Raw genomic sequence first — 26750 nt, 5'->3', positions numbered from 1 at the left:
GGTTTCCCCTCTGAAAACCCCCTATCCCCTCCCCTCCTCCTGCTCTCCAACCAACCCACTCCCACTTCCTGGCCCAGGCATTCCCCTATACTGGGGCATAGAGCCTTCATAGGACCAAGGGCCTCTCCTCCCATTGATAACCGACTAGGCCATCCTCTGCTACATATGCAGCTAGAGCCATGGGTTCCTCCATGTGTTTTCTTTGACTGGTGGTTTAGTCCCAGGTAGCTCTGGGGGTACTGGTTGGTTCATATTGTTGTTTCTTCTATGGGACTGCAAACCCCTTCAGGTCCTTGGGTGCTTTCTTTAGCTCCTTCATTGGGAACCTGTGCTCAGTCCAGTGGGTTGCTGTGAGCATCCACCTCTGTATGTGTCAGGCACTAGCAGAGCCTCTCAGGAGGCAGCTTTATCAGACTCCTGTCAGCAAGCTCTTGTTGGCATCCACAACGGTGTCTGGGTTTGGTGGTTGTTTATGGGATGGATCCCCGGGTGCGGCAGTCTCTGGATGGTCATTCCTTCAGTCTCTGCTCCACAGTTTGTCTCTGTAACTCCTTCGATGACACTGAACCAAGAGCTCACCAGTTGACTAGATCAGCTGACCAGCAAACTGTAGGGATTCTCCTATCTCTGTTTACCTAGTACTGAGATTACAGGCATGCTCTGCAGCACCCACCTTTTTACATGGATGCTGGAGATCCGAACTCAGATCCTCACACTTGCATACCAACCACGTTACCACTTGAACTATCTCCCTACCCCTAGCATGAGAATCTTTGTACCAGTTTCTTACCAGATTGTATTTAAATCCTGTGTCAGGCTTGGTATATGTGCTTTATCCAAAGATATATACACTCAAAAACAATAATAGTATAAACAAAATTGAGTTTAACTTTGGTCTGAGGATTTTAAACACCTTTTGAGCAAATTTACACACAGTTTAGAAATCACTTGCCTAAAACCCCTAGGTAGACTAGGACTAGAAATGAGGACCCTCGCTGGACTTCACAAACTTATTATGTCTCCTCTTGTTTGATGGATGTCCTTTACTGCTCCAGGATATGCCTTTGACAAAGTGCTGTGCACTGCATGCTGGGGACTGGGTGAGAGACCATGTAACCACCTGGGGCGATGGTTTGATTGCTGTTAACTGTTCTGCCTGCAGCCTTTAACTGTCCCTACAGGAAGTAACTTTGCTCCTGTTTTGGTGCCTTTGCTCCCTAGCAAACTGTTCAGAGGACTACCTTTTCTGCTGTGGTAAATGGTAAACACCATCCTGTGAAATGGTTTGCTGCATCTTTCTTGGGTTCTTGGCTTTATAAAATACAAATGTTGAGGTAAAGAGCCCCAACTTCTTTAAGTGAAAAATGCAGTGGCATTTCGAATCTTCACAGTTTTGGGCGACTGTCATTTCTATTTAGTTCCGAGATATTTCATCACCTCAAAACCAACCCCTTTCCCACTAAGTGGCCGGCTATTGTTTTCCTCTCATGCCTTAGCAGCCATCAGTCTCTGTGGACAGTTTCCTTTCGTCAATACTATGGGGGCTCGGCTCGACCTCATATAAGGCAATGCATTTTACTTTACAGCAGATGAGAAGGTCCCCCACTCTGTCTCAGCTGTGATGTGTAGATGATGTTAGGTTGGATTTTTTTTGTAGTCATTCTAAGCAAGACTATTTTAAGTCCATATTTATTATTTTTTATTCATGGGTGGCCATGTGCACATGTGTCAGTGAGAGGACAAGTTCTACAACTTTCTAGAAGTCAGCTCTATCTTTTCACCATGTGTTCCAGGGATCAAACTCAGGTCCCCAGGCATGTATGGTCTTTACCTTTCCCGCTGAGCTCTCTAGAGCTCCCCCATGCCCGTTTTTGAGATAGGGTCTTATGTAGCCCAGGGTGGCCTCACATTGACTATGTAACCAAGGATGGTCTTCAATTTCTGATCCTCCTGCCTCCATTTTCAAAGTGTTGGGATTATAGGCACATAGTATAAAACTGGCTTTGATCAACATTTTTCAATCTTTAAAACACTCAGGTCCCAACAGTTGTTTAGCATGTCACACCAGTTAACAAGTCTGGTGTAGATTGCATTTGAAGTAGAAATGATAAAATAGAAATGACAAAGCCAAAAAAAGCATTTGTTCACCACAATTTCCTTATTTAAAACCAAACAGATACTTATGGCATATTTTCTTGTTCTTGTTTAGTCGGCAGTGGTGGTAAAAACTGCTGTGTAAATGTGAGTTTGTCTTAGTTAGCATCAACTGTCAACTTTCTTATGTCTGTATCTATAAGGGATTGTCCTGACTATTGACTGATGTCAGAGGGCTCAGCCCACTGTAGGCAGTACCATTCCCTGGCAGGTGGTCCTGGTCTATATAAAGAAGCTAGCCGAGCCTGAGTCAGAGCAAGCCATCATGCAGCATTCTTTCATGGTGTCTGCTTCAAGCTCATACTTCAGTTCCTGCCCTGATTCCCCATAATGATGGGCTATGACCTGGAAGTGGAAGCTGAAACCTACAGCAACAGAGATGAAACGGGCTTCTTTCCCTCTAGCAGAATAAGGTAAAAGCAGGTATCAGGATTTACTGTTTTGTTTTGTATGACTTTTGTCCCTCAGAATCACAGTATTCAACACAGTATCTGGAGCAAAGGAAATGATAATAAATGTTGAAAGAACAACAAAAAAAATGTTGGGAGAATTCCCATCTTGAATGCCTAGATTGGAGTTACACTTTGGAAGTTTCCTATTTAGACTAAGCAAGACTTTGTGGATCTCTTAAGTCCTGTAAGAAGAGATATGAGTTGCTCTGAAAAGGTATATCAAAAATATAACAAACCATGCTTTCTGGGGATATAACTGTGGTAAAGCACTTGCCTGGCATACTTGAGACCCTGCGATACGTAACACTGCAATAAATAAAACGAAACCCTAGGAAAGACCATTAGTACTGTTCCAAATGACTATCATGTCATAGTTTTCAGTGCTTAAAATTGGTACAACAACTTTACCAATTGCAAGGAAATCTGCTCAAGTCCTCAAATCCATATTTTATTATTATTTTTAATGTTATGTGTACAGGTATTTTGCCTGTATGTGTGTCTGTGTACTACACGCTAGTAGTGCCTATGGAGACCAGAAAGGGGGTGTTGGATCCCTTAGAACTGGAGCCACAGATAGTTGTGAGCCACCATGTGGGTCCTGGGAATCTAATCCAAGTCTTCTAGAAGAGCAACCTGTGTTGTTAACTGCTGAGTCCACTCTCCAGTCCCCAAGCCCATGTTTTGTAAGGCACTGCCCCCAAGAGATACAGCTCTGACCAAGACAGACACAATCTCTCCCACTCGGAGCTTAGGCTCTGGGTAGAATGGAGTCTTAAACTGCATTTCTTATCAGCTACTTAATGCAGCTGTGATAAGAAGAAGATGTTAGGCTAACCTGGTGAGTGCAGGGTCAGGGGAAGCCTTAAGGAAGTGGCTCTGCAATCAGTCACAAAGGTAAGCAGGAATTGATCAGGCACAGAAGGCAGAAGAGAGGACTTAGGAATGGATGTGTTTTTTGAATCAAGTCATTTTTTTTTTAAATTTCAGAACTTGTTTGTTCACTTGTTACAGGAGTTTTCACGAGAACTTAATGAAGCAATAGTGGGCCAGGGGTGAGGGACTGCTGGAAGGGAACCTCTCAGAGTTGATGTCACCGGAAACTGCCCACTGGGCAGTGAATACCTTGGAAAAGATGACTTCTGAGATGTTCACAGTAGATGTTTGAGTGGTAGAGACAAAGTTCAAGACTTAATGTTGTCCATTTCTCCTGTGTTCCAGGGCCAGTGTTACATGGAAAACTGGCACAAGTCACAGATTATACTTAAGCTTAGATTTCAAAACCACCCACAACTATTTTGGTAGCGCCCATTTACTGTTGGTTTTCTTTTTTTTTAACTATTTATTTATTTATTTATGTATATGAGTGCTCTATTTACATGTATGCCTGCATGACAGAAGAGGCCATCTGATCTCATTACAAATGGTTGTGAGCCACCGTGTGGTCGCTGGGAATTGAACTCAGGACCTCTGGATCAGCAGCCAATGCTCTTAACCCCTGAGCCATCTCTTCAACCCTTGTTGTTGTTCTTAGTTTAGTTTAGTTTAAGTTTAGTTTAGTTTTGGTTTGTTTTTTTTTTAAAGCAAGCCCCTTTCAAGCAGCCTGAATAAGAAAATAAATCATTTGTTTCTGGCTACTTTTTAAAAGAAAACCAGAAACAATTATTTATTTTCCTATTCAGGCTGCCTGAAAGGAGCATTACCCATTGAACTCTTCCTAGATATAACTACCATACTGGATAACTAATTATGATTTGAGGCGATACATTTTCTTTTAATTTGAAGGACTGGTAGGAGCCACAGTCTTTATTTCTGTGTATGAAGAAGAATCTTTTCTCTGGGCCTCTAATGTTTGCCAACTCTGAGGGAACTGCCAAGCTCCTGAGTCAGTCATCAGAGCCCTGCATGCCACCAAGGCACTCAGTTTGAAAAACAAGAGTGAATAAACTATCAACTCTCATTGGCCCCACCCCCACATCAAGACACGGACCGATCTTTCCAGTGGTGTCTTCTCCCAGGTTTCCTTGGGCTTTTCACTGCTTGCTGAGTTTAGCTTTCCTTCCTCTGTCCTCCAGGTCTTAGGCTCCCGAGCTGCTTAGCTATTGCTGGGTATTCCAAGCTAAAGATGACCATGATGAGTCACCTGAGAGTGATTCTACAAGTCTCTTCGAGTACATTGCCATGGAGAAGGTGCTGGGTTCCGAGGTTGGTGCCACGGAGGTCCTGCAGTCTCTATACCTGCACATACAGAACCAGGAACCGAGCCTGTGAGTACCCCACTCCATGAAGAGAGTGAAACGGTTGCTTGCTAACTACCTGTAGACATTCCAGTGTGGGATTATACACCTTAAGAATGGTGAACATGACTGTAAAGACAGCAGACATGGAAAGTCCTTTTCCACCTGTTTTAGTATGCTAGATGATGTCATGCTGAAAGTGGACAAGGGCTATGAAGACGTTGAAATGTCTTGAAGTCTGGTATCTTATCATTTTGTTTCCTTTGACTAAGGTTGACCTACAAATTACAAATTGTTGCAGTGGGTTATCTATCTATCTATCTATCTATCTATCTATCCATCCATCCATCCATCCATCCATCCATCCATCCATCCATCTATTGGTTTTTTGAGATAGGGTATCTCTGTGTAGCCATGGCTACCCTGAAACTCTCTCTGTAGACCAGGGTGGTCTTGAACTCACAGAGATCTGCCTGCCTCTGCCTCATGGGTGCTGGGACTAAAGGCCTGCACCACCACTGCCTGGCTGTTGCACTGGATCTTACATTTATAGAATTTGCATATTGGGTTTTGCAAGTGGGTCATTGTGTTTATGCTCCAAAATATTCTGTCTGGAGTTATAAATCCAGGAGTTAATTCTAGCTGACCAGCTTGCAATTGTGTGCTCAACTGTAAACATGGGCGATGAAATGAGGCAGCATATGTTCTTCCTCCAACACCCTGCTGCTCCCTCGGAGACTCAAGTGATTGTCCATGGCATGGTGTTGCAGGAATTCTCTACCTTGGCACTGGCGCAGGGCTGGGGGCACGGGGGGTGGGGTGGTATATTTACTCCCTCAAGCCCAGGCTCCCATTGCCCCCAAATATAAAAACCAAAAGTAGATATTTCTCGACGAATTCTAGGAAACAAAATTGCCCCCTGGATAAGAACCAACCATTGAGATGAGAAGAAAGAATGCTGTGTACATTTGTGACACGGTTCATTTGAGTTTATGGACAGATGAGGTCGCTAACTATTAGCACTAAAGAGGAAATTTCCACTACCAGAAAATAAAGCATTGCAACAAAGCCCCACACAGATGTCTTGAATGTTGGCCTGCACTGAGACCCAAGTTTCCCCCTGACTCCATATGTAAAAGATGGGTAAACAAAAATGCTTGGCAACAACGGTGTTAATCTCACTTAAGCCTGAGATTAGGAAACTGCTTTATAAATCTATGTTAACTGAAAGTTCCCTTACCCTCAGCACTGGGTGTCTTCTCGTTAAGAGAAACTGGCCTGAGTCATAAGAAATTTCTGGTTGTTGGGTGTGGCATCCTACAAGCATGCCCACATACTATCCAGAGTGTGAATTCAGTACTTTGTGGTCTATGGCCTGAAATGGAAAAAATTAGTCATACTTCTCCAGCTACTGAAGCTTTCTTCTTTTATTTTTTTAGCAGGAGGTTAAAAGTTACACATCTAGAATCCTGTGGGCTGTGACTTTAGGGCAGGATTTTCAGCAGACAGTAGTGGCAGAGAGGACCAACTTCCTTTGAGTAATCTCCCTCATACTCAGACATGTTCTTGTTTCTGACTTGGTGAGGAAAACTGGGCAGTTTCCTTTCCTTCTTTTTGACTCTTGGCATATAACAGCATCCGAACCTTTTTTTCAGGCAGAAGAATTTTATGGTGTTTGCTGCCCCACTGAGCATATGTCCTTGTCTGTAGGCCTATATCCTTCCCCTGCTTAGTTGGAAAGATAATACTTATTGTTTCTGACAATTCAATAGCCCAACAGAAGGGTGGCTACTTGGAGACAGGAAAGGATGTCAAAGATTAAAAATTCAGTTCTGGCCGCTTCTTTTAGTGTCATAATCATTCTTACCTTCATCCTGTTTGTCATCTTCATAGGTTCGATACTTGTGTCCAAGTTCAAATCTGACCATTTTATCTGTTGTTTGTTTGCTTTTATGTAGTTCAGACTGACTTCCGACTCTCTATGTAGCCCAGGATGGTCTTGAAAAGTTTTTGGTTATTTTTAGATTTATTTATTTATTATGCATACAGTGTTCTACCTGCATGTATGCCAGAAGAGGGCATCGGATCCCATTACAGATGGTCATGAGCCACCATGTGGTTGCTGGGAATTGAACTCAGGACCCAGTGTTCTTAACCACTGAGCCATCTCTCCAGCCTCAGGCTGGTTTTGAAATTTGGATCTTCTTCTTGCCTTAGTCCCTGGGTGTGCCAATGTGACAGTCATGCACCTCTACACCCAGCTTCAAATCTGGCCTTCTTAAGGTCATGTAAAGCAGACCAAGAGGTAAAGGAAGTAGAAGATTGTGGGAACTGCAGAAGCACACTGCCATTCACCTTCTTTCGCTGCCCAGGAACCATGGCTGTCTATTCATATTGCTGTTTACTGTTTTCCTGAGATGCAGTCAGTAACTCTTAAAGACTTAATAGGCTATATACCTATTACCAGAGATGAAAATAAAATTAGTTTCACTCAGAGTGCAATTTAGCTTAATTGTTACATTAAACAAAATTAGGCGTAAGATCCTAAAAACAGGAAAATGAATTTGATGATTTAGTGATTTTTAATTTAATGAAAGGCATAAAGAAAATCATGGTGCATTAAAATGGGGCAGACTTATTATTACATTAGTGGTGCTTGATGTTCTCAGTATTCCTATAGTTATTTATTTATTTATTCGTTTGTTTGTTCCTTTTGAGACAGGGTTTCATATACCCGAGACTTGCCTCAAACTCGCTGTGTAGCAGAAGTTGCCCTTGAATTTCTGATTCTCCTCTCTCCATTTCTTGAGTGCTGGGATTACAGCTGTGTATCACATCTGGCTTCTTTATGCAAGGAAGAGGAATACTAAAATTATTGAACATCACTGTATCTAATATAGCCACTAAAAAAATAAACCCATGAAATTACAAAGATAAAACAAAAGAAGAAACAAATGACAGGAAGGAAAAGAAAAAAATGTCGTCACAAGTCTCATGTATTTACATGCCAATTTGAATTCAATACTATTTTAGAACCATGTGTGTCTAATAGTTACCATACTGGAAGTTTCCATCCTCCAAAACAATTCTCCTGAATGCTTCTGTATAGAGTTTTTACAGCATTGTCTTCTCTGTGAGGCTTACTCAGGGGGCTGGAGAGATGGCTCAGCAGTTAAGCTGCACTTGCAGAGGACCAGCACCCACGTGGGACAGCGCACATCCACCTATAACTCAAGCTGCAGAGGACCTGACACCCTCTTCTGGTCTCCTCAGGCACACATACCACACAGAGACACACGAATAAAAATACATACATGCATGCATACATACATACATACATACATACATACATAATCTGACAGGAAAGAAAAGCTTCTTTAGGTTACTCTCTTTAAGAAGCTCATACTTGGGTATGTCTTTTTTTATCCTTGTTTGTTTTTTTTAATTTTAACTTACATACTTAAAATTCTATATTAAACCAAAAGTGGTGGCACATGCCTTTAATCCAGTATTTGGGAGGTAGAGGTAGCAAATCTCTGCGAGTTCCAGATACATAGTGAGACCCTGTCTCCAAAAGAAAACTATATTAAAAATGTCTTTTAATAAGCTCTAGTTCTGTTAACAATCTCTGTTTAGCTGGGCATGGTGGATGGTGGCTAAAGCTGTGTGTGGTAATCCCAGCATAAACAAATAAACATAGTTAAACAGACAATACTAAATCAATAAGCACATTTAAGACTTTCTTCTTTTATATATTTAAATTTTATTATATTTATTCATGTGTATGCATGCCACATGTATGTGGGTGCCCTCTGGGGCCAAAAGAGGGAGTCAGCTCTAATGGAACTGGAGTTACAGGTGGTTGTAAGTCTCCCCATGTTGGGGCTGGAAACCACACTTGAGTTCTCTGCAAGAAGAACTCTTGCTCTTGACTGCGGAGCCATCCGACCAGCCCATTTAAAGGATTTTTTTTTTTTTAAGTTTGGAATAACAACTCATGCTTGTGTTTTCAGCACATGTATTCAGAAATCCAAAGCAGGAGGAGTGTGGATCCAGGCCAGTCCAAGTTACAGAGTGAGAACCTGTCTCAAAACCAAACCAAACCAAACCAAAACCACATTGATAACTCCTTGGTGATAAAAGCCCCAGATGTTTCAAATTTGTATTTAAGATTAGAGCTCCTTGGAATTTCTTTATTTTCAGGCCATCTGTGGCTCCTGGGGACTAACAGGAAGCCCTGGAGCTAGCACAGGAAATGCAGGCTTTATTCCCTGTGCTAGCAGTGCCATGTGACTCCACTGATTAGTCAGTTCAGTTCAGAGTTTTCCCCATAACCCTGACAGTCCAGCAAGGAAGGAGACGTGTGCTTCTGTGAGTGTTGGTAAAGCCTTAGTGAGAGCCTGCGTACTCCATCGTTTGTACCCTGGCTTAAGGTCAAAGCCTACTAAGAAGGTCTTTGGTGCTGGTGGAAAACACAGCTCTCATGAAAAAGACAGGCTAGAGAGGCAGTGTGGGTTAGAATATTGAAAAGGAAACTAATTAATTTGGTAATGTATTTTTTTAATCCAGTACATTCTGGATGTTGATGTATTTAACAGGTGTTGAATTTAACCGTGTAAGAATTATTCATAACTGGTGTTGTCCAATAGATGTGTAACATTAGCCATATATATGAGCCATACAGGTAATTATGTTTTCTAGTGACTTCATTTTTCTTAAGTACAAATAAGGACTAGAGAGAGAATTCAGTGGTTAAGAGTACTGGCTGCTCTTCAAGAGGACCCAGGTTTAATTCCCAGCACCAGACTCTATAACTCTAGTTCCAGGTCACCTGACATCTGATCTCTGCAAGCTTCAGACATGCACATTACACAGACATAAATGTAGACAAAACTGCATATAGGCAAAGTACCCATATGCAGTCAATAAATAAAAATTAAAAAGTACAAATTAGATAAGTTAATTCTAATATATTTTCATTAACCTACTATATCAAAGATATTATATTTCTAATATGAAATTATTTTAAGAACTATAAGTGAATTTTTTTTTGCTAAGCCTTCAAAGATCTTAGTGTCATTCATTTATAGCGCATCTCGGTTTACAGTAGCCTCATAGCTAAGTGAGTATCACAGTGAAAAGCTCAGGTGCAGAGAGGGACCAGAGCAATAATCTGAGCTATTCTAATTTAATGACAGAGAGCCTAAGAATGGATGGGAGGAGAGTTGGGAGGAGGAAGGAGAACTGCATCTCTTTACCAGCTGTCTTCCTGTCCCAAAGCTGTCTGTGTGCCATGTAGCCCTGTTCCTTTCATTTAGATCCCATGGTAAGTTCAACATCGATAGCATAACTTCCTTCCTCATGTTGTCATTTTGTAAATGCTGTGGGTTTCTAGAGCTCGCAGACATTTTCCCAACTGCTATCAAGCCTTGCTTCGGTGGGCTGCAGCAACTTGTGCCTGGACTGCTTTCTTTCTGGCCAACAACTATAATGTCCCCTCTAAAAAATTTTTAATATTTGAGATTATGATATAGTTACTTTATTCTCTCCCTGCCTTTATTACTCCCAAACCCTCCCATATATTACTTCTTGCTATTTTTCAAATTCATGGCTACACACATACACACACACACACACATACACATACATATATACATATATATTCTGAAATATGTAAGTACAAACTGCTCAGTCTGTATATTGTTACTTGTATGTACGATTTCAGGGATGACTGTTGGTATTGGATAATCACTTGGTGTGCTCTTCCCTGGGGAAGACAATTTCTCCTGCTCTCAGGATTCCTTGGTGACCTGTATCTTTGTCTAGGGTTGAATCCTTGTAAGCTTTCCTCTGTCTACCATAGCACATCCGCTGTTATCCTTGTTCGAGCCATGCTTGGGTAGTCATGTTGCTGAGATTTTGTGTTTTGCTTTAGCTAAAACCTTAAGAGTAAAGTTTGGTTTCAACAAGAGAGTGAGTGCTACTGAGTAAGAGTAGACAAGTGGGGCTGAGTAAGCTTTTAAGACAGGGTTTTCCTGTAGCTCAAGATGACCTCAAACTCACTATGTGAAAGGTGATGACCTTGAACTTCTGATTCTCCTGCTTCCAGAGTGTTGGGATTACAGGCATTCACCACCACACCTCATTTATGAGGTGCTAGGGATTGAACCCACGGCTTCACTCATGCTTGCCTAAGCCCTGGAGAGTCATTGAAAAATGGGAGAAAACCAGGCAGGTCTGATTGCGTGAAGTAAGGTGGTACCGGGGGGTAACCAGCTTACCTGTTAGAGAAGACACTGAAGGTGAACTTCAGATTGCCTGCTTGGTATTTCTCTCTGACTAATACAAACATTTAGTGCCTTCACTGTTCCCAGTACCAAGTGTAGCCCAGGAGCCTATGGAGAAGGTGTAGGACATGGTGTCTGTGGGCTTGGACACAGGCCCTTTGAGGAGATACAGAAAACGACTGTTCCATGAGGAATGTTTGGGTGCTGAATGGCGTAGAAGTAAATACAGTGAGTTTTGACCAAGGAAGATCTGGATGGCAGGAGAAGATGGCTTGGAGACGAGATGTGGAACTGTTTCCACAAGTGCAAGGGGACGTGAAGGGTCATTACGCATGAGCAGAAGGAGAGCTAAGTCTGTAGAAGTTGACAGCTGGGGGGGGGGGAGTAGCAAGAGAGTCAGCACACGAGCCTTGAAGGAAGTGGGAAGGACACAGGGCACTGCTTTAGTAGGGTCAGCTGGGCCTCAAGCCCCAGAAACTTCAACCTGAGGGACAGTCTTTATTTGGCACATACATGTCCTGAAACTCTTTGTTTCCAGAAACTGTCAGAAATGGTAGGAAACAGCCAGGCAGAGGGGGAACAATGCCTTTAATTTCAGCACTTGGGAGACAGAGGCTGGTGGATCTCTGTCAGTTTGAGGCCAGCCTGATCTACAGAACCAGTTCTAGGACAGCCAGGGTTACACAAGGAAACCCTTTCTTGAAAACAGGGAGGGGAGGGGAGGGGAGGGGAAGGGGGTGAGAGAGAGAGAGAGAGAGAGAGAGAGAGAGAGAGAGAGAGAGAGAGAGAGATATGAGGGAATGCCACCAGGAGACTTCCTAGGAAGGTCTAGGTTGTAGAGACTTGAACTATACTGGTATAGGCAAGGAAGAAGTAATATGGCAATCTAGTGGGACAGTGAGAGGTAAAAATCACTGTCTCAGTGCCACATTTATGCTACTGTAACCAAATTCCTTACCCTGGGTGATTTATAAACAACAGAACTTGATTTCTCACTTCTGGAGGCTAGGAAGCCCAAGAATAAGGCCCTAGAAGATGAAGTGTCTAGCAGAGCCTGGGTCTTTGTTTTAAAGATGGCACCTTCTTTTTGGCCCTTACAAGGCAGATTTTGTGGGTGGGTTTGTATCTTTATCCCTCCACTGGGCATCGTGCTTGGCTACAGGAGGTACCCGCTTCAGGCTCCATATTCCCCACTGCTAGGAGTCTCAGCTAGAGTCACCCCATAGACACCCTGGAGCCTCCTCTGTCCCAGGTCTTTGGCATGTCCTAGAGATTGCCCCTCCCCCACTGCCTGTCATGATTTTCATTCTCTTCCCCCTTCCCTGCTCTCCCTACACCTGATTTCTCCCGCCCTGTTCCCCTCCCCATCCCCTCTCCTACCCAGTTCCCTCCTTCCATCCACCTCTGATAGCTATTTTATTTCTCCTTTCGAGTGATAGTCAAATGTCCTCCCTTGGGCCCTCCTTGTTATTTGGCTTCTTTGGGTTTATGGATTGTATCATGGTTATCCTGTACCTGGCCAATATCCACTTATCAGTGAATACATACCATGCATGTCCTTTTCAGTCTGGGTTACCTCATTCCATTCCTTGAGCTGAATGAAGGAAAATTAGCTTCGGTGGAAGGACCAATGGAGCTAAGGTATGAGTGTGCTTTTCATGTTTCAAAGGCTGAAACAGGGGTAGAGTTAAGGCTGGACAAGTAGCTGACTGCAGTGAGTTCAATATGTGTCTCCCTAAAACTTGTCTGTACAATTCCTGACTTCCCACTGATGATGCTAGGAGATGAGGCCTCGGGAAGCAATGAATTGACAAAGACTTAGCCCTTATGAATGGGATAAGGGCCCCTTTATAAGACTGGAGTGAGAAGATACCAAGAAGATAGCTGTGGACTGGAAAGTAGCCTTCAGCAGACGCCAAATCTGTGCTGTCTTCTGTTGGCCTTTCTAGACTCTAGAACTATGAGGAAAGTTGTATTTCTTTTGCTTATAAGCCACTCATTCCATGATATTCTGTTAGCTAAAGTACACACTACGCCAAAGCTACACAAATAAGAATTGAGAGCAAATGCATGGTTAACACAGAGTCTACAGTTTAGAGGGGCTAAAGAGATGCAAGTAGTACAGACAGCCAAGCAGGCAAAACAACCATGTCCATAAAAAAAAAAAAAACTTAAACAAGTATTGGGGTTTATCAGCTGCAGAATCTTTTATTATTATAATAACTATTGTTTGTGGTCCTGAGGATTGAACCTAGGGTACAATGTTTGGGAGGTTGAACACTCTACCACATCCACCACCATAGTGATTACAGATTCTTATGAACAATCTGACTCTACTAAGTTGAGCTGTAGTTGACACAACCATTGCTGTTTTCTTTTCTATGACCAGGAAATCATTCCCATCTGCTTTTTTGTTTAAAAGGAGAAAGAAAGGGAGAGGGGAGAATAAAAAATGTAAGAACTTACAGTTCCCAATGTCCGAATGAAGTCGTGAACAATCAAGAATGACAGAGGGCCTTATTTTAGGGACTTGATGACCAGTGTTCCAGTTCTTCCATAATCTTCACAGGAGCCTCACTTGTTGATTTTTAAATTGTCTTTCTTCTCAGGTATATTAGTCTGAGAATATCATATGTACAAGACAGGAGGTTTCCTTGGGACAGGAATCTTTGAAACTGAGTGGGATGGGAATCAAACTTTGAATTCATGTATTGTTTTTTTGGCTTTAGGTGAAGGCTTCTCAATTCTGGCTCTAGGAACAGAGCCAGCGGTATAATGTAGGGAAGGGTGTTTATCAGCATCTCTGGCCTTTGTCCAGTAGAGGTCAGTAGAACCCTACTCTGAAGCATCAGGAGACTATCAACTGTCTCTTAAGGGGCTGATTCCTTCATGATGTTGAGAACAGCTGGTCGACATCCTCAGGAACACTCAATATACATACTGCTGGGACACTTTTTAAAAACTCAAGCAAACAAAAATTTAAAGCTGAGGTTTGGAGAATTTAGCTCTGGGCAAGTATCAAAAGGTGTTGTGTCCGACCAGCCGACCACATGTTTGGGTTCTTGGCTGGAAAGGCGTCTTAGAAACCTGGAAGAGAAGAAGGGCTAGGCAGGCGAGAAAAAAAATGCAGCTAAGACAGCCATTCTGATCAAAGCTCAATTTTACTATTCTGCACGCAGTTATGAAGCAGGGGAAGGGGGCCCGATTCCTGCCAAATGATCCTGGGGTCCAGTAGCAGGGTGACCACGTGTATGGCTCTGGAACAGGAAGGCGGCAGGTTCCAGCAGTGGGCGTGGCAGAATGATTGAGCGGCAAGCTCCATCCTGATATAAACAGTGGAATCTTAAGGCTAGGGGAGGGGAGGCTACAAAAAGGAAGTGAAATATCTTCTCCATAAGAAAGAATCAGAGATAGGATTCTGCCCTAGCGTTAATAGGAGGATGAGGATAGCACCGACTTACATGGGAGATGTTCCTGGCTAACAACACGGCTGTCATAGCCAAACCCTTAGACTCACTGGTGGGACAAGATGTACAGGACACTGTACATCTTATGCTGTACATCTGTCCATTTATGTTGTTCCTGCTTTTGAAAAAAGGTTTTATTTGATTTTTATGTATGTGTACTTTCATGTGTAACTATGTGTAATGTTTATTTATGTATATGTATGTAACTGTGTAAGTGCCTACAGAGGCCACAAGAAGACAACAGATCCCTTTGAGCTGGAGTTGAATATGACTGGGGCCCTGTGATGTGGGTACTTGGAACCAAATTCAGATACCCTGGAGAAGTAGGAAGCACTCTCAATCAGGGCCCAGCTCTTCAGCATTTTTTCTTGTTGACCTTGAAGCCGTGCATCCGGGACTTCTATTTTTTTTCTTTCTATTGAAAATAGTTTTTGTGGGGGGGGGGGGACCAGGAGGTGATGGTGAAGTTTTAATCCTAGTACTCTGGAAGCAGAGGGAGCTTGATCCCTGTGAGTTTGAGGCCAGCCTGGCCTACAGAGGAAATTTCAGGACAGCCAGGGTTCCATCTCCATGTTTCTGTCTCTTGGTAGAAAATAAACAAGCTTCTATTATTTTTGTTGCTGCTGTTGTTTTTGAGACACGGTCATCCTATATAGCCCTGGCCATCCTGGAATTCACTCTGTAGACTAGGCTGACCTTGAACACAGAGATCTGACTTCCTCTGCCTCCTGACTGCTGGGATTAAAGGTGTGCGCCACCACCATGCCTGACATTTTAAATTAATTTATTATTATTATTATTATTATTACTGCCATTATTATTTGTGGGTTTTTTGAGGCTATTTTGCCCTGCATGTCCTGGAATTCATTCTGTGGATCATGCTAGAAAACAAACAGGCTTCTAAAGGATTATAATATATAATGATAAAAACTAACACATTGGAATAGGACAAAACAGAAAGAAAAGAGCAGGCGAAAAGGCATAAAAAAACAGATGTAGATGCAGCGGCCCAATCATTCACATACTTAGAACTCCCATAAAAACAATAAACTATAAGCCATAATGTAAACATATGTATACATGTATATGTATTTGTGTATATGTGTGTATGTATGTATATATGTACATACATACATACATACATACATCCCCGACTGCCATTGAGGATTTTTTTCTTCTTGGTCATCTACTGCTGAACATGCAGCCTACCCTTAAGAGTTGTTTATTTCCCCAGTGTGTCTCCTTTGGAGGAAAGTAAATTTTCATTTGCAAGTGGTTATTAATTGGAGATGAATGGTTAGGGATGGGGGCATGCGTCCACTTTTTTCATCTCTAGGACCCTGTGTGGTGCAGACCTGTGCAGGCCCTGTGCTTGCTGCCTCAGTCTCTGTGAGTTCATGTGAGCTTTGCTTGTGTTGATTCATTGGGCCTTGTTTCCTTGGTGTCTTCCACCCTCTATGGCTCTTACACTCTTTCTGCCTCCTTTTCCACAGGGTCCCCTGGGCCCTGGTGGGGAGGGGTTTGATGGAGACAGCTCAATTAGGGCTGAGTGTTCCAAGGTATCTCACTCTGCACACTGTCTGGCTGTGGGTCTCTATTTGCTCTCATCTGCTGCAGGCCAAAGCTTCTCTGATGATGGCTGAACAAGGCACTGCTCTATGAGTACAGCAGAATGTCATTAAGAGTCATTTTATTGTTATGTTCTTTCAGTACAACTAGGCTATCTACTCTTAGGTTTTTGGTCCCTCCAAGAGTATTAGGTATAAATTCTGTCTCGTGGAGTAGACCATAACTTAAATCAGGTCTTTGTTGGTTGCACCCACAAGCTTTGTGCCATCATTGCCCTAGCATGTCTTACAGGCAGAACACTATTGTAGATCAAAGGTTTTGTGGTTGAGCAGGTGTTTAAGTTTCTCTTTTGGTAACATACAGAGTAACTTTCTGTATCAAAGATGCTAGAACCTAGGGATGAAGACTCTATAGGCACAGCTCAATATGTTCATGTTCAGTGAATGGTGTAGATGTTGTCTTCATCAAGAGGGCCTTGTATTCAGTTTGTGAAGAGTATCTAGAGTCTTGGGAGCAGCCTGGGTTCTTATGAGACCCTCTGGCCAACAACTCCATTAGATGTAACCCATTCTCAGTACTAGATGCTCCATTTGGTAACAAGAGATGTCCAGTTGGGACTCTGTCTCCCCATTTATGATGCTATCATTTTGATTTCCTATATATGTGTATATATTTTAGGAACTTTCTTACTGTATTAGGTTCCCATACTACCCCTCAAATGGCCCTTAATTTTAGTTATCTCCTTTCATATTTCCTCCCTCATCCCCTTGTCCCCCCTTCGCCCCCCCCCCCACTTCATTCTCCTATCCAACCTCCTTATCCATAAATGTCTATTCTTCTCCCCGTTCTCAGGGAGATCTGTCTGTTCCCTAAGTCCATAACCTCTGTGGTTCTATGGGTTGCAGCTTGGTTATTATTGACTTAACAGCTAATAGCTATGTATAAGCAAATACATACCATGTTTCTCTTTCAGTGTCTTGATTATCTCACTCAGAATGATATTTTCTAGTTCCATCCATTTCGTAATTTCCTTTTTAAAAAACAGTTGACTAATAATCCATTATGTAAATGTACTGCATTTTCTTTATCAGTTCTTCTTTTGAGGAACATCTAGGTTGTTTCCAGTTTCTGAATGTTATGAATAGAGCAGCAAGTGTCTCTGTGTTAGGATGAAGCATCCTTTGAGTATATCTAGGTCTTGAGGTAGATCCTTTCCCATCTTCCTGAAAAAGTGCCACCCTGATTTCCATAGTGGCTGTCCAAGTTTGCACTCCCACCAGCAGTGGAGGAGTGAACCCTCACTCGACATGCTCATCAGTATGAATTATCACTTGTGTTATTTTATCAGAAGTGGAGTTGGTAAAAATCTTTTCCTATTTTGTAGGCTGCTGCTTTTTCCTAATAATGGTGTTGTCTTAGGGTTTTACTGCTGTAGACAGACACCATGACCAAGGCAACTCTTATAAGGACAACATTTAATTCGGGCTGGCTTACAGGTTCAGAGGTTCCGTCTAGTAGCCTCAAAGTGGGAGCATGGCAGCATCCAGGTAGGCATGGTGCAGGAGGAGCTGAGAGGTCTACATCTTCATCTGCAGGCCTCTAAGAGAAGACTTCCAGGCAGCTAGGACTAGGGTGTTAAAGCCCATGCCCACAGTGACACACCTCCAATAAGGTCACCTCCTAATAGTACCACTCCCTGGCCCAAACATATATGAACCATCACAGATGTCCTTTGCCTTACAGAAGCTTTTCAGTTTCATAAGGTCCCATTTATTAGTTGTTGATCTTGGTGACTGTGTTAATGGTGTTCTGTTCAGAATGTGCTTTCCTGTGCCAGTGCATTCAAGGCCACTCCCCACTTTCTCTTCTATCAGGTTCAGTGTATCCAGTTTTACGTTCGGGTCTTTGATCTGTTTGGACTTGAGTTTTGTGCAGAGCAATAAGTATGGATCTACTTGGATACTTCTATATGCAGCTATCCAGTTTGAAGAGGGAGACCATCCTAAACTGATAGTTGAGGGTTTTGTTCATCATTTCTAGTTCAACAGGTCTCTCTGTGTTATCATCAGGACATCTGCTGATATATTACTGCAAAAACTTAGGCTTGGCTTTATGGAAGAAGGCACAAACAATAAGTCAGAACGTGTTTCGGATAAACTGTATGTGTCTACCTTAAGAGATAGTGTGCACATTCTTGTTACAAACTGAACTTGGGGGACTTCAGCAATGCTGATATCCACAAAGGTCTTATAAGGTGGCTGCTTAGTCCTCACAGTTGTTTATAGAGCCTAATGTGGCATGCACACTTATGTGGCACAATCACTGTCTAGAAGGCAGGCAGGCTATACCAGCCAACCAACTGACAATACTGAACTAAATGTTGCTTTCCAACAGTTCTAACCCTGTTTCCTATGTTGAGATAAAGTCCACTACTGAAGGTTCACTTGACTTTGTACCTGAAACCAGTTTAGATGGTTGGAGGTCAAGGAATTGCAATGAAACAGCACCATTTGTGAAAACTGTTTCTACACTCCACTCTCCAGGTAATGTGCTGATTCTTCAGAACGCTGGCACTGGATTCATATCATATTAGCAGACAGGCTGAGATGAGTTGGTTTTATGAGATGACAGAATGGAGACTTCCCCCTCCCCAGGTGCTCTCTAGCCTGCCCTGATCTGCTTTACAGTCCATTAAGGCCCCAAGTAACTAATTCCTGAGACTGTGAGCTGCCTTTACACTCTTTGTATTCTTCCCAAATGGGATGGTCTTATGTGTAGTATTATGTAGCAGTTGGTTTTGCTAATTGCCTTGACTTGCTCTCTCCTAGTACCTCCACTCTGGGAAAACTTGGACCTTGCTCCTGCGGGTGATCGGCAATCACCCATCAACATCCGATGGAGGGACAGTGTTTATGACCCTGGCTTAAAACCACTCACCATTTCTTATGACCCAGCCACCTGCCTCCACATCTGGAACAATGGGTACTCTTTTCTTGTGGAATTTGAAGATTCTACAGATAAATCAGGTAAAGGCAAGATCTGGTAGTCATTTGTACAGTGAAAGGAACTACATTGTATCAAAATCGAACACATCTGGGCCTGGAGAGATGGCTCAGAGTTTATGAGCACTGACTGCTCTTCCAGAGATCTTGAGTTCAATATCCAGCAACCACATGGTGGCTCATGACCATCTATAATGAGATGTGGCACCCTCTTCTGGCATGAGGCTTACATGCAGGCAGAATACTGTATATATAATAAAACTTAAAAAACAAAACAAAACAAAACCCCACATCATGCAGTCTCCACCTCTATGGTACTAATGACCTTTTTATTAACCTAACTTTTACTTTTTGAATACATGTAAAATGTTTTTGTAATCATTTTCCATCCAATATCAGTGATATTTAATTGCTTACATATAAATTCTATAACCAGTATAAAGGAGAATATGTGAAATTTAACTTATTAGAAATTTATTTTCTATGTATATATTCAATTTTTCCTCTGCTTGCTGACTTTACATGAACCATCATATTAAATAGAAATATTATTAATCACATTTAACTTACCAGATTGCAATATACCTGAAATAGGGCAAAAATAATATTTATGTGTGTTGCTAGATTATGATCTTAACTAGTTCAGATGAGCCACATATTAGAGAAATAAGAAACTTGGGTCATGCTAGTTTTGTTAAGCAGTATTACTTAATTGTGCCAGGTGTGGTGGCATGCGCCTTCACTCCTAGTCCTTGGAGACAGACACGGGTGGATCTCTGTGAGTTCAAGGCTAGACTGGTCTCCATAGTGCTGTCTGTGGTGTCCTTGGTGTGCATGGTGAGGTCCAATTCAAACAACACAAAACAAGAAGAAAACGCTGTGAATGTCATGATGTCTGCTCATTACTACTCTGAAACAATTATTATCCAGAAGAGTATAGCTAATGGAGTGGTTCTCGGTTAGGGACAGTTTGGACACCATCCTCTTATTGCTCCACTCCTCCCGGGTCCCTGGCCTGGGGAGTCTTGAAAAACTCTGTAGGCCTTTGGGAGTATTTCAACTAATGAGGACGGAGAACACAATAGCATTTAGTGATATAGGACCAGGGGTGGTGCTCATGTCAGATACCATTAGAACTGATGTTGACAGTTCCCAAGCTCAGAGAAAATGGCTTTTTTTTTCATGCATATGAGGTAAGTCCATTATAGTGATGCTGGATAAATTGAAGATGTGTAACTTAAAAAACATAGGCATATTTAATTGGTCTGGAAATCTCAGCTGTTCCTTTGTTTTATTTGCATTTTCTTGTAATTCTTTGGTGTTTAAATATGCTGCTCTGGCCTCTTTGGCTCCATGGACTACAAACAGACTCCTCTTCCAGTTCTCTCCCTCTCTCCCTCTCTCCCTCTCTCCCTCTCTCCCTNTCTCTCCCTCTCTCCCTCTCTCCCTCTCTCCCTCTCTCCCTCCCTCCCTCCCTCCCCTGATTCAGGAAGTATCTAAACCTGTTTTTCTAGACTAAAATGTTTCCATGTCCCCCCTTGCCCTGAGTAGGTGCATGTGTGTGTGTTATGTGTATAATAGTATATGCAGGTATGAGTAGTACATGTTGATATGCGTACCTGTGTACATGTATGGAGAGACCAGAAAATGACGTAGGTGTCTTTCTCTATAGCTAGCTACCTTATTCCCTGCAGGTGGAGGTCTTTCACTGAACATAGTGCTTTCATTTCAGCTAGGCTGGCCAGTCACAGTACTGGTGGGACCCTCGTCTATTTTCCAATGCTGGGGTTACAAGCGTGTGTAGCCATGCCCAGTTTCTGCATGGATGCTGGGACTTAAAACCTGGGTTCTACTTACATGCATAGCAACTCCTTTTCCCCACTGAGCCATCTTTCCACCCTCCTCTGCTTTTTTCTTTATAGTTTGACACAGCCCCATCTCCCAATCCTTGAATGTGTCACTTAACATATCTCATAGCTTCTTTTCCTTACAGATTTGTGGATTTTTTTTTCATAATTTCCCTCAAGCTCTCTAGTCTGTTCTTCCAATTTCAACTGGAAGTTCCAATTACTGCCATGTGTTAGAATTCCAGAAAATTTCAAAACAGTAAACCAAATCCCATGTTCCCTGGGACCATGCTGGAGCTCCAGTGTTATCTCTGTTGACCAGCTGTGGGTGCCTACCCCTATAATTCACTCTGGATACACCACAAAGTCCCTTCAGAGCTGAGTCCTATCACAGTTCCTGGTAGTCTTTCTTTTCTTCTGCAAGTCCTAGGGTGTTGGTCAGCCGTGAAAGCCCTTGGTAGATTTAGCATGTGGACAGATGTCATGTTGCGTTGAGTTGGGAATCTTAGGAAGCTGTTTATTGGGTTTTCTTAGTCAAATGAGTTAAGGCCAAGAGCAGTCAGAGTTAAATTGCTGTGATGTGGTTTTGTTTTGTTTTTGAGACTGGCTCTCATGTACCCGAGGGTAGCCTCCAACTTTCTATGTAGCCTTGAACTCCTGTTCTTCCAGCCTCTGCCTCTCAAGTGCTGATATTACAGTATGCCACAATTTGGCTTCAGTGGTTATTTTATTTAAGTTAGTCCTTTTCTTTTGAATTGTAGATTAAAAAAATCCTATTCTGTTCATTTGCGTGGGTTATACCAAGTAGAGACAAATGACTCGTGTTTTCCTCGCAATCGATACTCAGGGACTAGAGGACTGCCTGATTAGGATCCCTCTGTCCTGCCTCCCTGACTGAGTAGATCTGTAAGAGTTAGTCATACTGTTTGGTCATATTTGTTTGTATAAACATGCAAGAAAATTTCTAAAGAAGTTACTTACTTGCCACTTTTTTGGAGAGGACTAAAAATGTCGCCTCTTTTATAGAGTTTGATTATTATTTCCTATAGAATACCATCAGTCTCTAGTAATTGCCTGACTTTCTGTCTTCCTCTTTTTTTCCTTTCAGTGACTGACTGCCTCTTAAATTCCTGCTTATTCTTCATTGTCATTTCTTCATCCTGTTTCCAAAAAAATCCATAGCACTTAAAGAGGGACAAAATTAGAGCAACTGAACATAAAAATAAAGGAAACAATGAAAGGAAGCAAAGACATTCTAGAAATAATGAAATGCAAGAAAGTTCTAGGGAGAATATCTAGCTCATGGATTTCAAAATACTATATAAAATGAAAATGCCCTCCGATATGCTGCTGCTGCAGAGTATGTTATAAGATCTGGAGTAAAGCAGAAGAGAAGAAGCCAGGGAAGGTATGTAGCATCACACATCTTGCCAACCCTTATAGAATGCAGCCGAAGGAGGGGAAGTCATAGATGAAAACAGGGAAGAGCATTGCCCCATCACTAAACCTAGCTTCCTCCCCCAAGAAATTGCAACAGAAGAAGAAATTAAACCTAAAGCAAGAAAGAAGGGCATGATAACAAGTTCAACAACAACAACAAAACAGTGGGATGATTTCCAAAGTGGGTCTTTGGAGGGCCAAGAAGCACATGAGAGAAGACCACTAAAATCTGGGATGACAAAAGAGCCTGATCTTTTCCTGGGAGCAGGGATTGAAGTATGGGCCCCAGGTTGCCGCCATTCTCTGTTAGCCAGGCATTTTTTTTCTTTTAATTCTTATTTATTCATTGGACATAACATTAGGCTTCATAAAGATAATTTTAAAGGACATCATGTATTTTAAGCATAGGGACCCCATCCTCCCTCTGGCTACTTTTCTTCCTTGCCATTTATGTATATTTATGTGGTTTTACATATCTATAAAAATAGTATCCACAAATTAGAGAAAATGTGATTACTTGTCTTTCTGAGTCTGGCTTATTTACAGATTTATATCCACTTATTTTCCAGCAAATGACACAATTTTCTTACTCTGTGGCTGAATGTACATACACACATACATACACCTCTTAAGGAAGTTTTAATTTAGACTTTATTTATTTATTTATTTATTTTGGGGGGGGGTGAGACAGTGTTTCTCTGTGTAGCCCTGGCTGTCCTGGAACTCACTTTGTAGACCAGGCTGGCCTCTAACTCAGAAATCCGCCTGCCTCTGCCTCCCGAATGCTGGGATTACAGGCGTGCACCACCATGCCCGGCTTAGAATTTATTATTTTATGTGTATGGTTGTTTAGTCTATGTCTCTGTATTATGTGAGTTCAGTGCCTGCACAGGTCATAAGAGGGCATCAGATCTCCTGGAAGTAGAGTTACAGATGGTTATGAACCACCATGTTGGTGCTGGGAATCAAACCTTGGTCCTCTGGAAAAGCAATCAGCACTCTTAACTACTGAGCCAGCTCTCCAGCCTCGTAAGGTCTTATATGACTATCTTTGATCTATTTCAAGTTGGTTTGGGGACAAGAGTGCTTATTTGTTTGAGGTAGGGTCTCATGTAGCCTTCAATTCCTGACTCTTCTTCTCCTACCTCTTGAGTGCTAGGATTACAGGCATGCACCACCATGTCTGCTGTGGTGGTGATGTTTATACTGGGTAAAAGGATCTACTTTTATTCTTCTATGTGTGGATATTTTCCCAGCCTCATTTGTTGAAGCTATAGAGACAGTTTTTATCTAAATTTGGGTCAAAAGTGTGTGTGCCTGCGTGTGGTGTGTGTGTGTGTGTGTGTGTGTGTGTGTGTGTGTGTGTGTGTGTTGGGGAGGGGTGGGTAATAAGATCCCATTCTAGGCCTGCCAGAGTTCTTTTACAGTACCCAAAGGGGGGTGCACAAGTGTCTTTCTTGAGAATGTCTCTTCTCCTATGAGGGCTTCAGCACAGGGTCAAAATGATCCAGGCACTCAAAAGAGAAACAGGAAGAAGGCTTGACTCTTGCCTTTAAGGAGTTTGTAGTACAGTGGAAGGAGTGCTGCTACTGTACAGAAGTAAGAGCTATGACAGTGGCATATATATAGGGAAGGGGGAAAGGCATCCTGGAAGAGGTGACGCATAGGGGATCTCCATGTTACCAGAGGTGTGAAGCTGTGTGATGTTTGTAGTGTGTGTCTGTTGTAGGAAGGCAGTGGTATTGAGGCTAGTTCAAAGGTGTGGCAGGAACTGGTTAGGTAAGAGTTGTGTACAGACTGTGCGCATAGACTAGAATTCTGCACACAGCTTAGCTGTGTGTTCTGCAACTGATTTTTCTCCCAGGGCTGTAAGCAAGTATCATTATGTTTGTGTTTTCATCTCACGGTTCCTTAGGCAGAGGATTCTTTTACAAACTCACTCAAATGGCGATAGCTAGAGGCCACCTTATTTTCTTGTCCTGAAGACTTCCTCATAGGACCACTTACCACATGACAGCAGGCTCCGTCAAGCTTTGCAAACAAGCATATGAGAAAAGTCAGGGAGGGCAAGCAGGATGACAGACAATCTTTTTTGTAACCCAATCTCCAAAGAGACATCCTGTCACTTCCTCGCTTAGAAACAAGTCATGAGTCCCAGCTAACACCCAGGGGAGGGGATCATACAACTGTATGAATACCCAGGGATGGGGATGACTGGCCATCAAGTTAGAAGTTGACAGCACAGGTGGCAAGGGATGTTGCTGGGGAAGGCTTCTCCTTGGTTCTTTGCAAAGGAAAGAATTCAGGTGAAACGAAGACAGTTCAAGCACAAGCTTATTTAAGTGAAACAAAGCAAGCCATACATTCAGAACAGAATTGGGCAAACCAAGATGGACCAAAGGTCAGGTACCAGCACTGCATTGAATTTTAAAGATGTTTTAATCAATATTTATGAGGTGGATGCCATATTCATAGAAGTCAAGTGATAATTAGTCTCCTCTCAAATCCTGGTGGGCCATATGTCCCTTTTAGGGTATTTCTTCCCATGATCCTGTTAAAAGGGGGTGTCAAAACCACGGTGTGTGGCTGGAGCTATGGCTCAGTGAGTAAGAGTGCTCACTGCTATTCCAGAGGATCTGGGTTCAGTTCCCAGCATCTCCATGGTGACTCTCAGCCATCAGTAACTCCAGTTCTAGGGCATCTGATACCCTCTTCTGAACTCCATGGACAACAAGTACACATGTGATTTTATATTCATACATGCAGGCAAAGCATTCATCCATATAAAATACAAATAAGTCTTTTTCTAAAAACTCACAGTGCCAGTGATAGCATATGAAGCCTGGAGCTTGTAAGCAGACACTGCTAGTGAGCATGTTTAACAACTGACAAAGTTCATCAGCCTTTGCAAACAAGCAAGTTGGTAGAGTGGAAGCCAGTCACTTTGTTTCCTGTGGCCCGGGGTTTCTGATATATGGGAACAAACCTAACTACAGCTTAAAGAATGCTTAGCTCCAAAGGGACACTCGGAACCATAGAAAGTTGGCTCCCAATGCACAGGTCCAGTTCATTAGTTTCCTTGCATCTCTCCTCCTTCCCAACCCAGGAGACACAACTCCCAACATACAGCTGCTGTTTCCTTGGTTACGTTGTATCTGGCTCCTTGCTTACCACAGGTCTCAGTGACAGGTAGCCAACTGGTTCAAACCACAGTTCTTTTTCTTCAGAGTGCACCCTGTCAATCATATTATGTGGTAGAACACTTCTCTTCCTTGCTTCTTCCAGTTAACATAGATATGATGCTAAGCACACACTAAGGATTTTGTAAGTTACTAAGTGCCAGAAACAATGATGGTCTACTAACCTTTGTGCCCAGGGACCACTAATGTGGTTACATCTACAGACCAAGGAGCTAATGGGAATTACTAAGGCTGTCCGAGCTTGAGGGACATAGCAGCTGTGGCAAATATGTGAGTCTACTTCACTCACCCAGCATGGTGCCCAGTGAAATTGTATACCCATCATGGGCCAGGGGAGTCTCACTGTTACAAGTCAGGATGAAAATGTGTATTTTTGTATGAATTGTCCAGCTATAACTCATTTTTCCTGTTTCCATGTTTCATGTATGTGTATGGTGTGCATGGGTTTTGCTTGTTGCTTTGTGTTTGTATACTCATGGTAGCACACGCACATGTGGCAGCCTTAGGTTGATACTAGGGGTCATCCCGAATCACTCTTCCTCCCTATTGTTTGGGCTCTCAATCGAAACCACAGCCTGCTACTAATGCTGATCTTGCTTGTTCTGGGAATCTCCTGTCTATGCCACCCTAGGCTGGAATTACAGGTAGGTCACCTTGTCCACCTACCTACCTAGCATTTTACATGGGTTCTGAGAATTCAAACTCTAGTCCTCACACTTGGGTGAGAGCACTTTAAACATTGAGTTTTCTGTGTCCTGAAATGGTCTAGCTTGATCTTTGGGCATGTGAAAAATTTTTTTTGCATTTTTATTGGATATTTTCTTTATTTCAAATGTTTTCCCCTTTCCAGGTCTCCCCTTCAGAATCCCCCTATCTCCTCCCCCCTCCCCTGCCTCTTTGAAGGTGCTCCCCTACCCACTGACCTATGCCTTGGCATTCTCCTACACTGGGGTATTAGAGCACCCTCAGGCCCTAGGGCCACTCCTTCCACTGATGTCCAACAAGGCCATCATCTGCCACATATGCGGCCAAAGCCATGGGTCCCTCCTTGTGTACTCTTTGGCTGGTGGTTTAATCTCCGGAAACTCCAGGGGTCTG

At 42.6% G+C, this 26750-nt stretch overlaps 1 protein-coding gene across 2 annotated transcripts in view; it reads left to right on the top strand.

Annotated features, from left to right (window-relative positions):
• The window catches only part of Ca5b (carbonic anhydrase 5B), a 50119-nt gene that overhangs the window by 8358 nt on the left and 15011 nt on the right, over positions 1-26750 (top strand). Inside the window, exons 1-3 of one of the 2 annotated variants that reach the window (XM_029472927.1) lie at positions 2395-2567; positions 4679-4870; positions 18992-19189. In XM_029472927.1, the coding sequence (XP_029328787.1) occupies positions 4729-4870; positions 18992-19189 (340 nt within the window). In that variant the 5' untranslated portion in view covers positions 2395-2567; positions 4679-4728. Of the gene's footprint in view, positions 1-2394; positions 2568-4678; positions 4871-18991; positions 19190-26750 lie in introns of those variants that run through there. The other variant, XM_021153483.2, reaches the window with a different exon arrangement.

Source organism: Mus caroli, chromosome X (genome assembly GCF_900094665.2).
Source record: "Mus caroli chromosome X, CAROLI_EIJ_v1.1, whole genome shotgun sequence".
In the NCBI taxonomy this organism is placed as follows: Eukaryota; Metazoa; Chordata; class Mammalia; order Rodentia; family Muridae; genus Mus; species Mus caroli.
The sequence above is the reverse complement of the archived record's forward strand: the minus strand, read 5'-3'. Positions and strand labels throughout refer to the sequence as shown.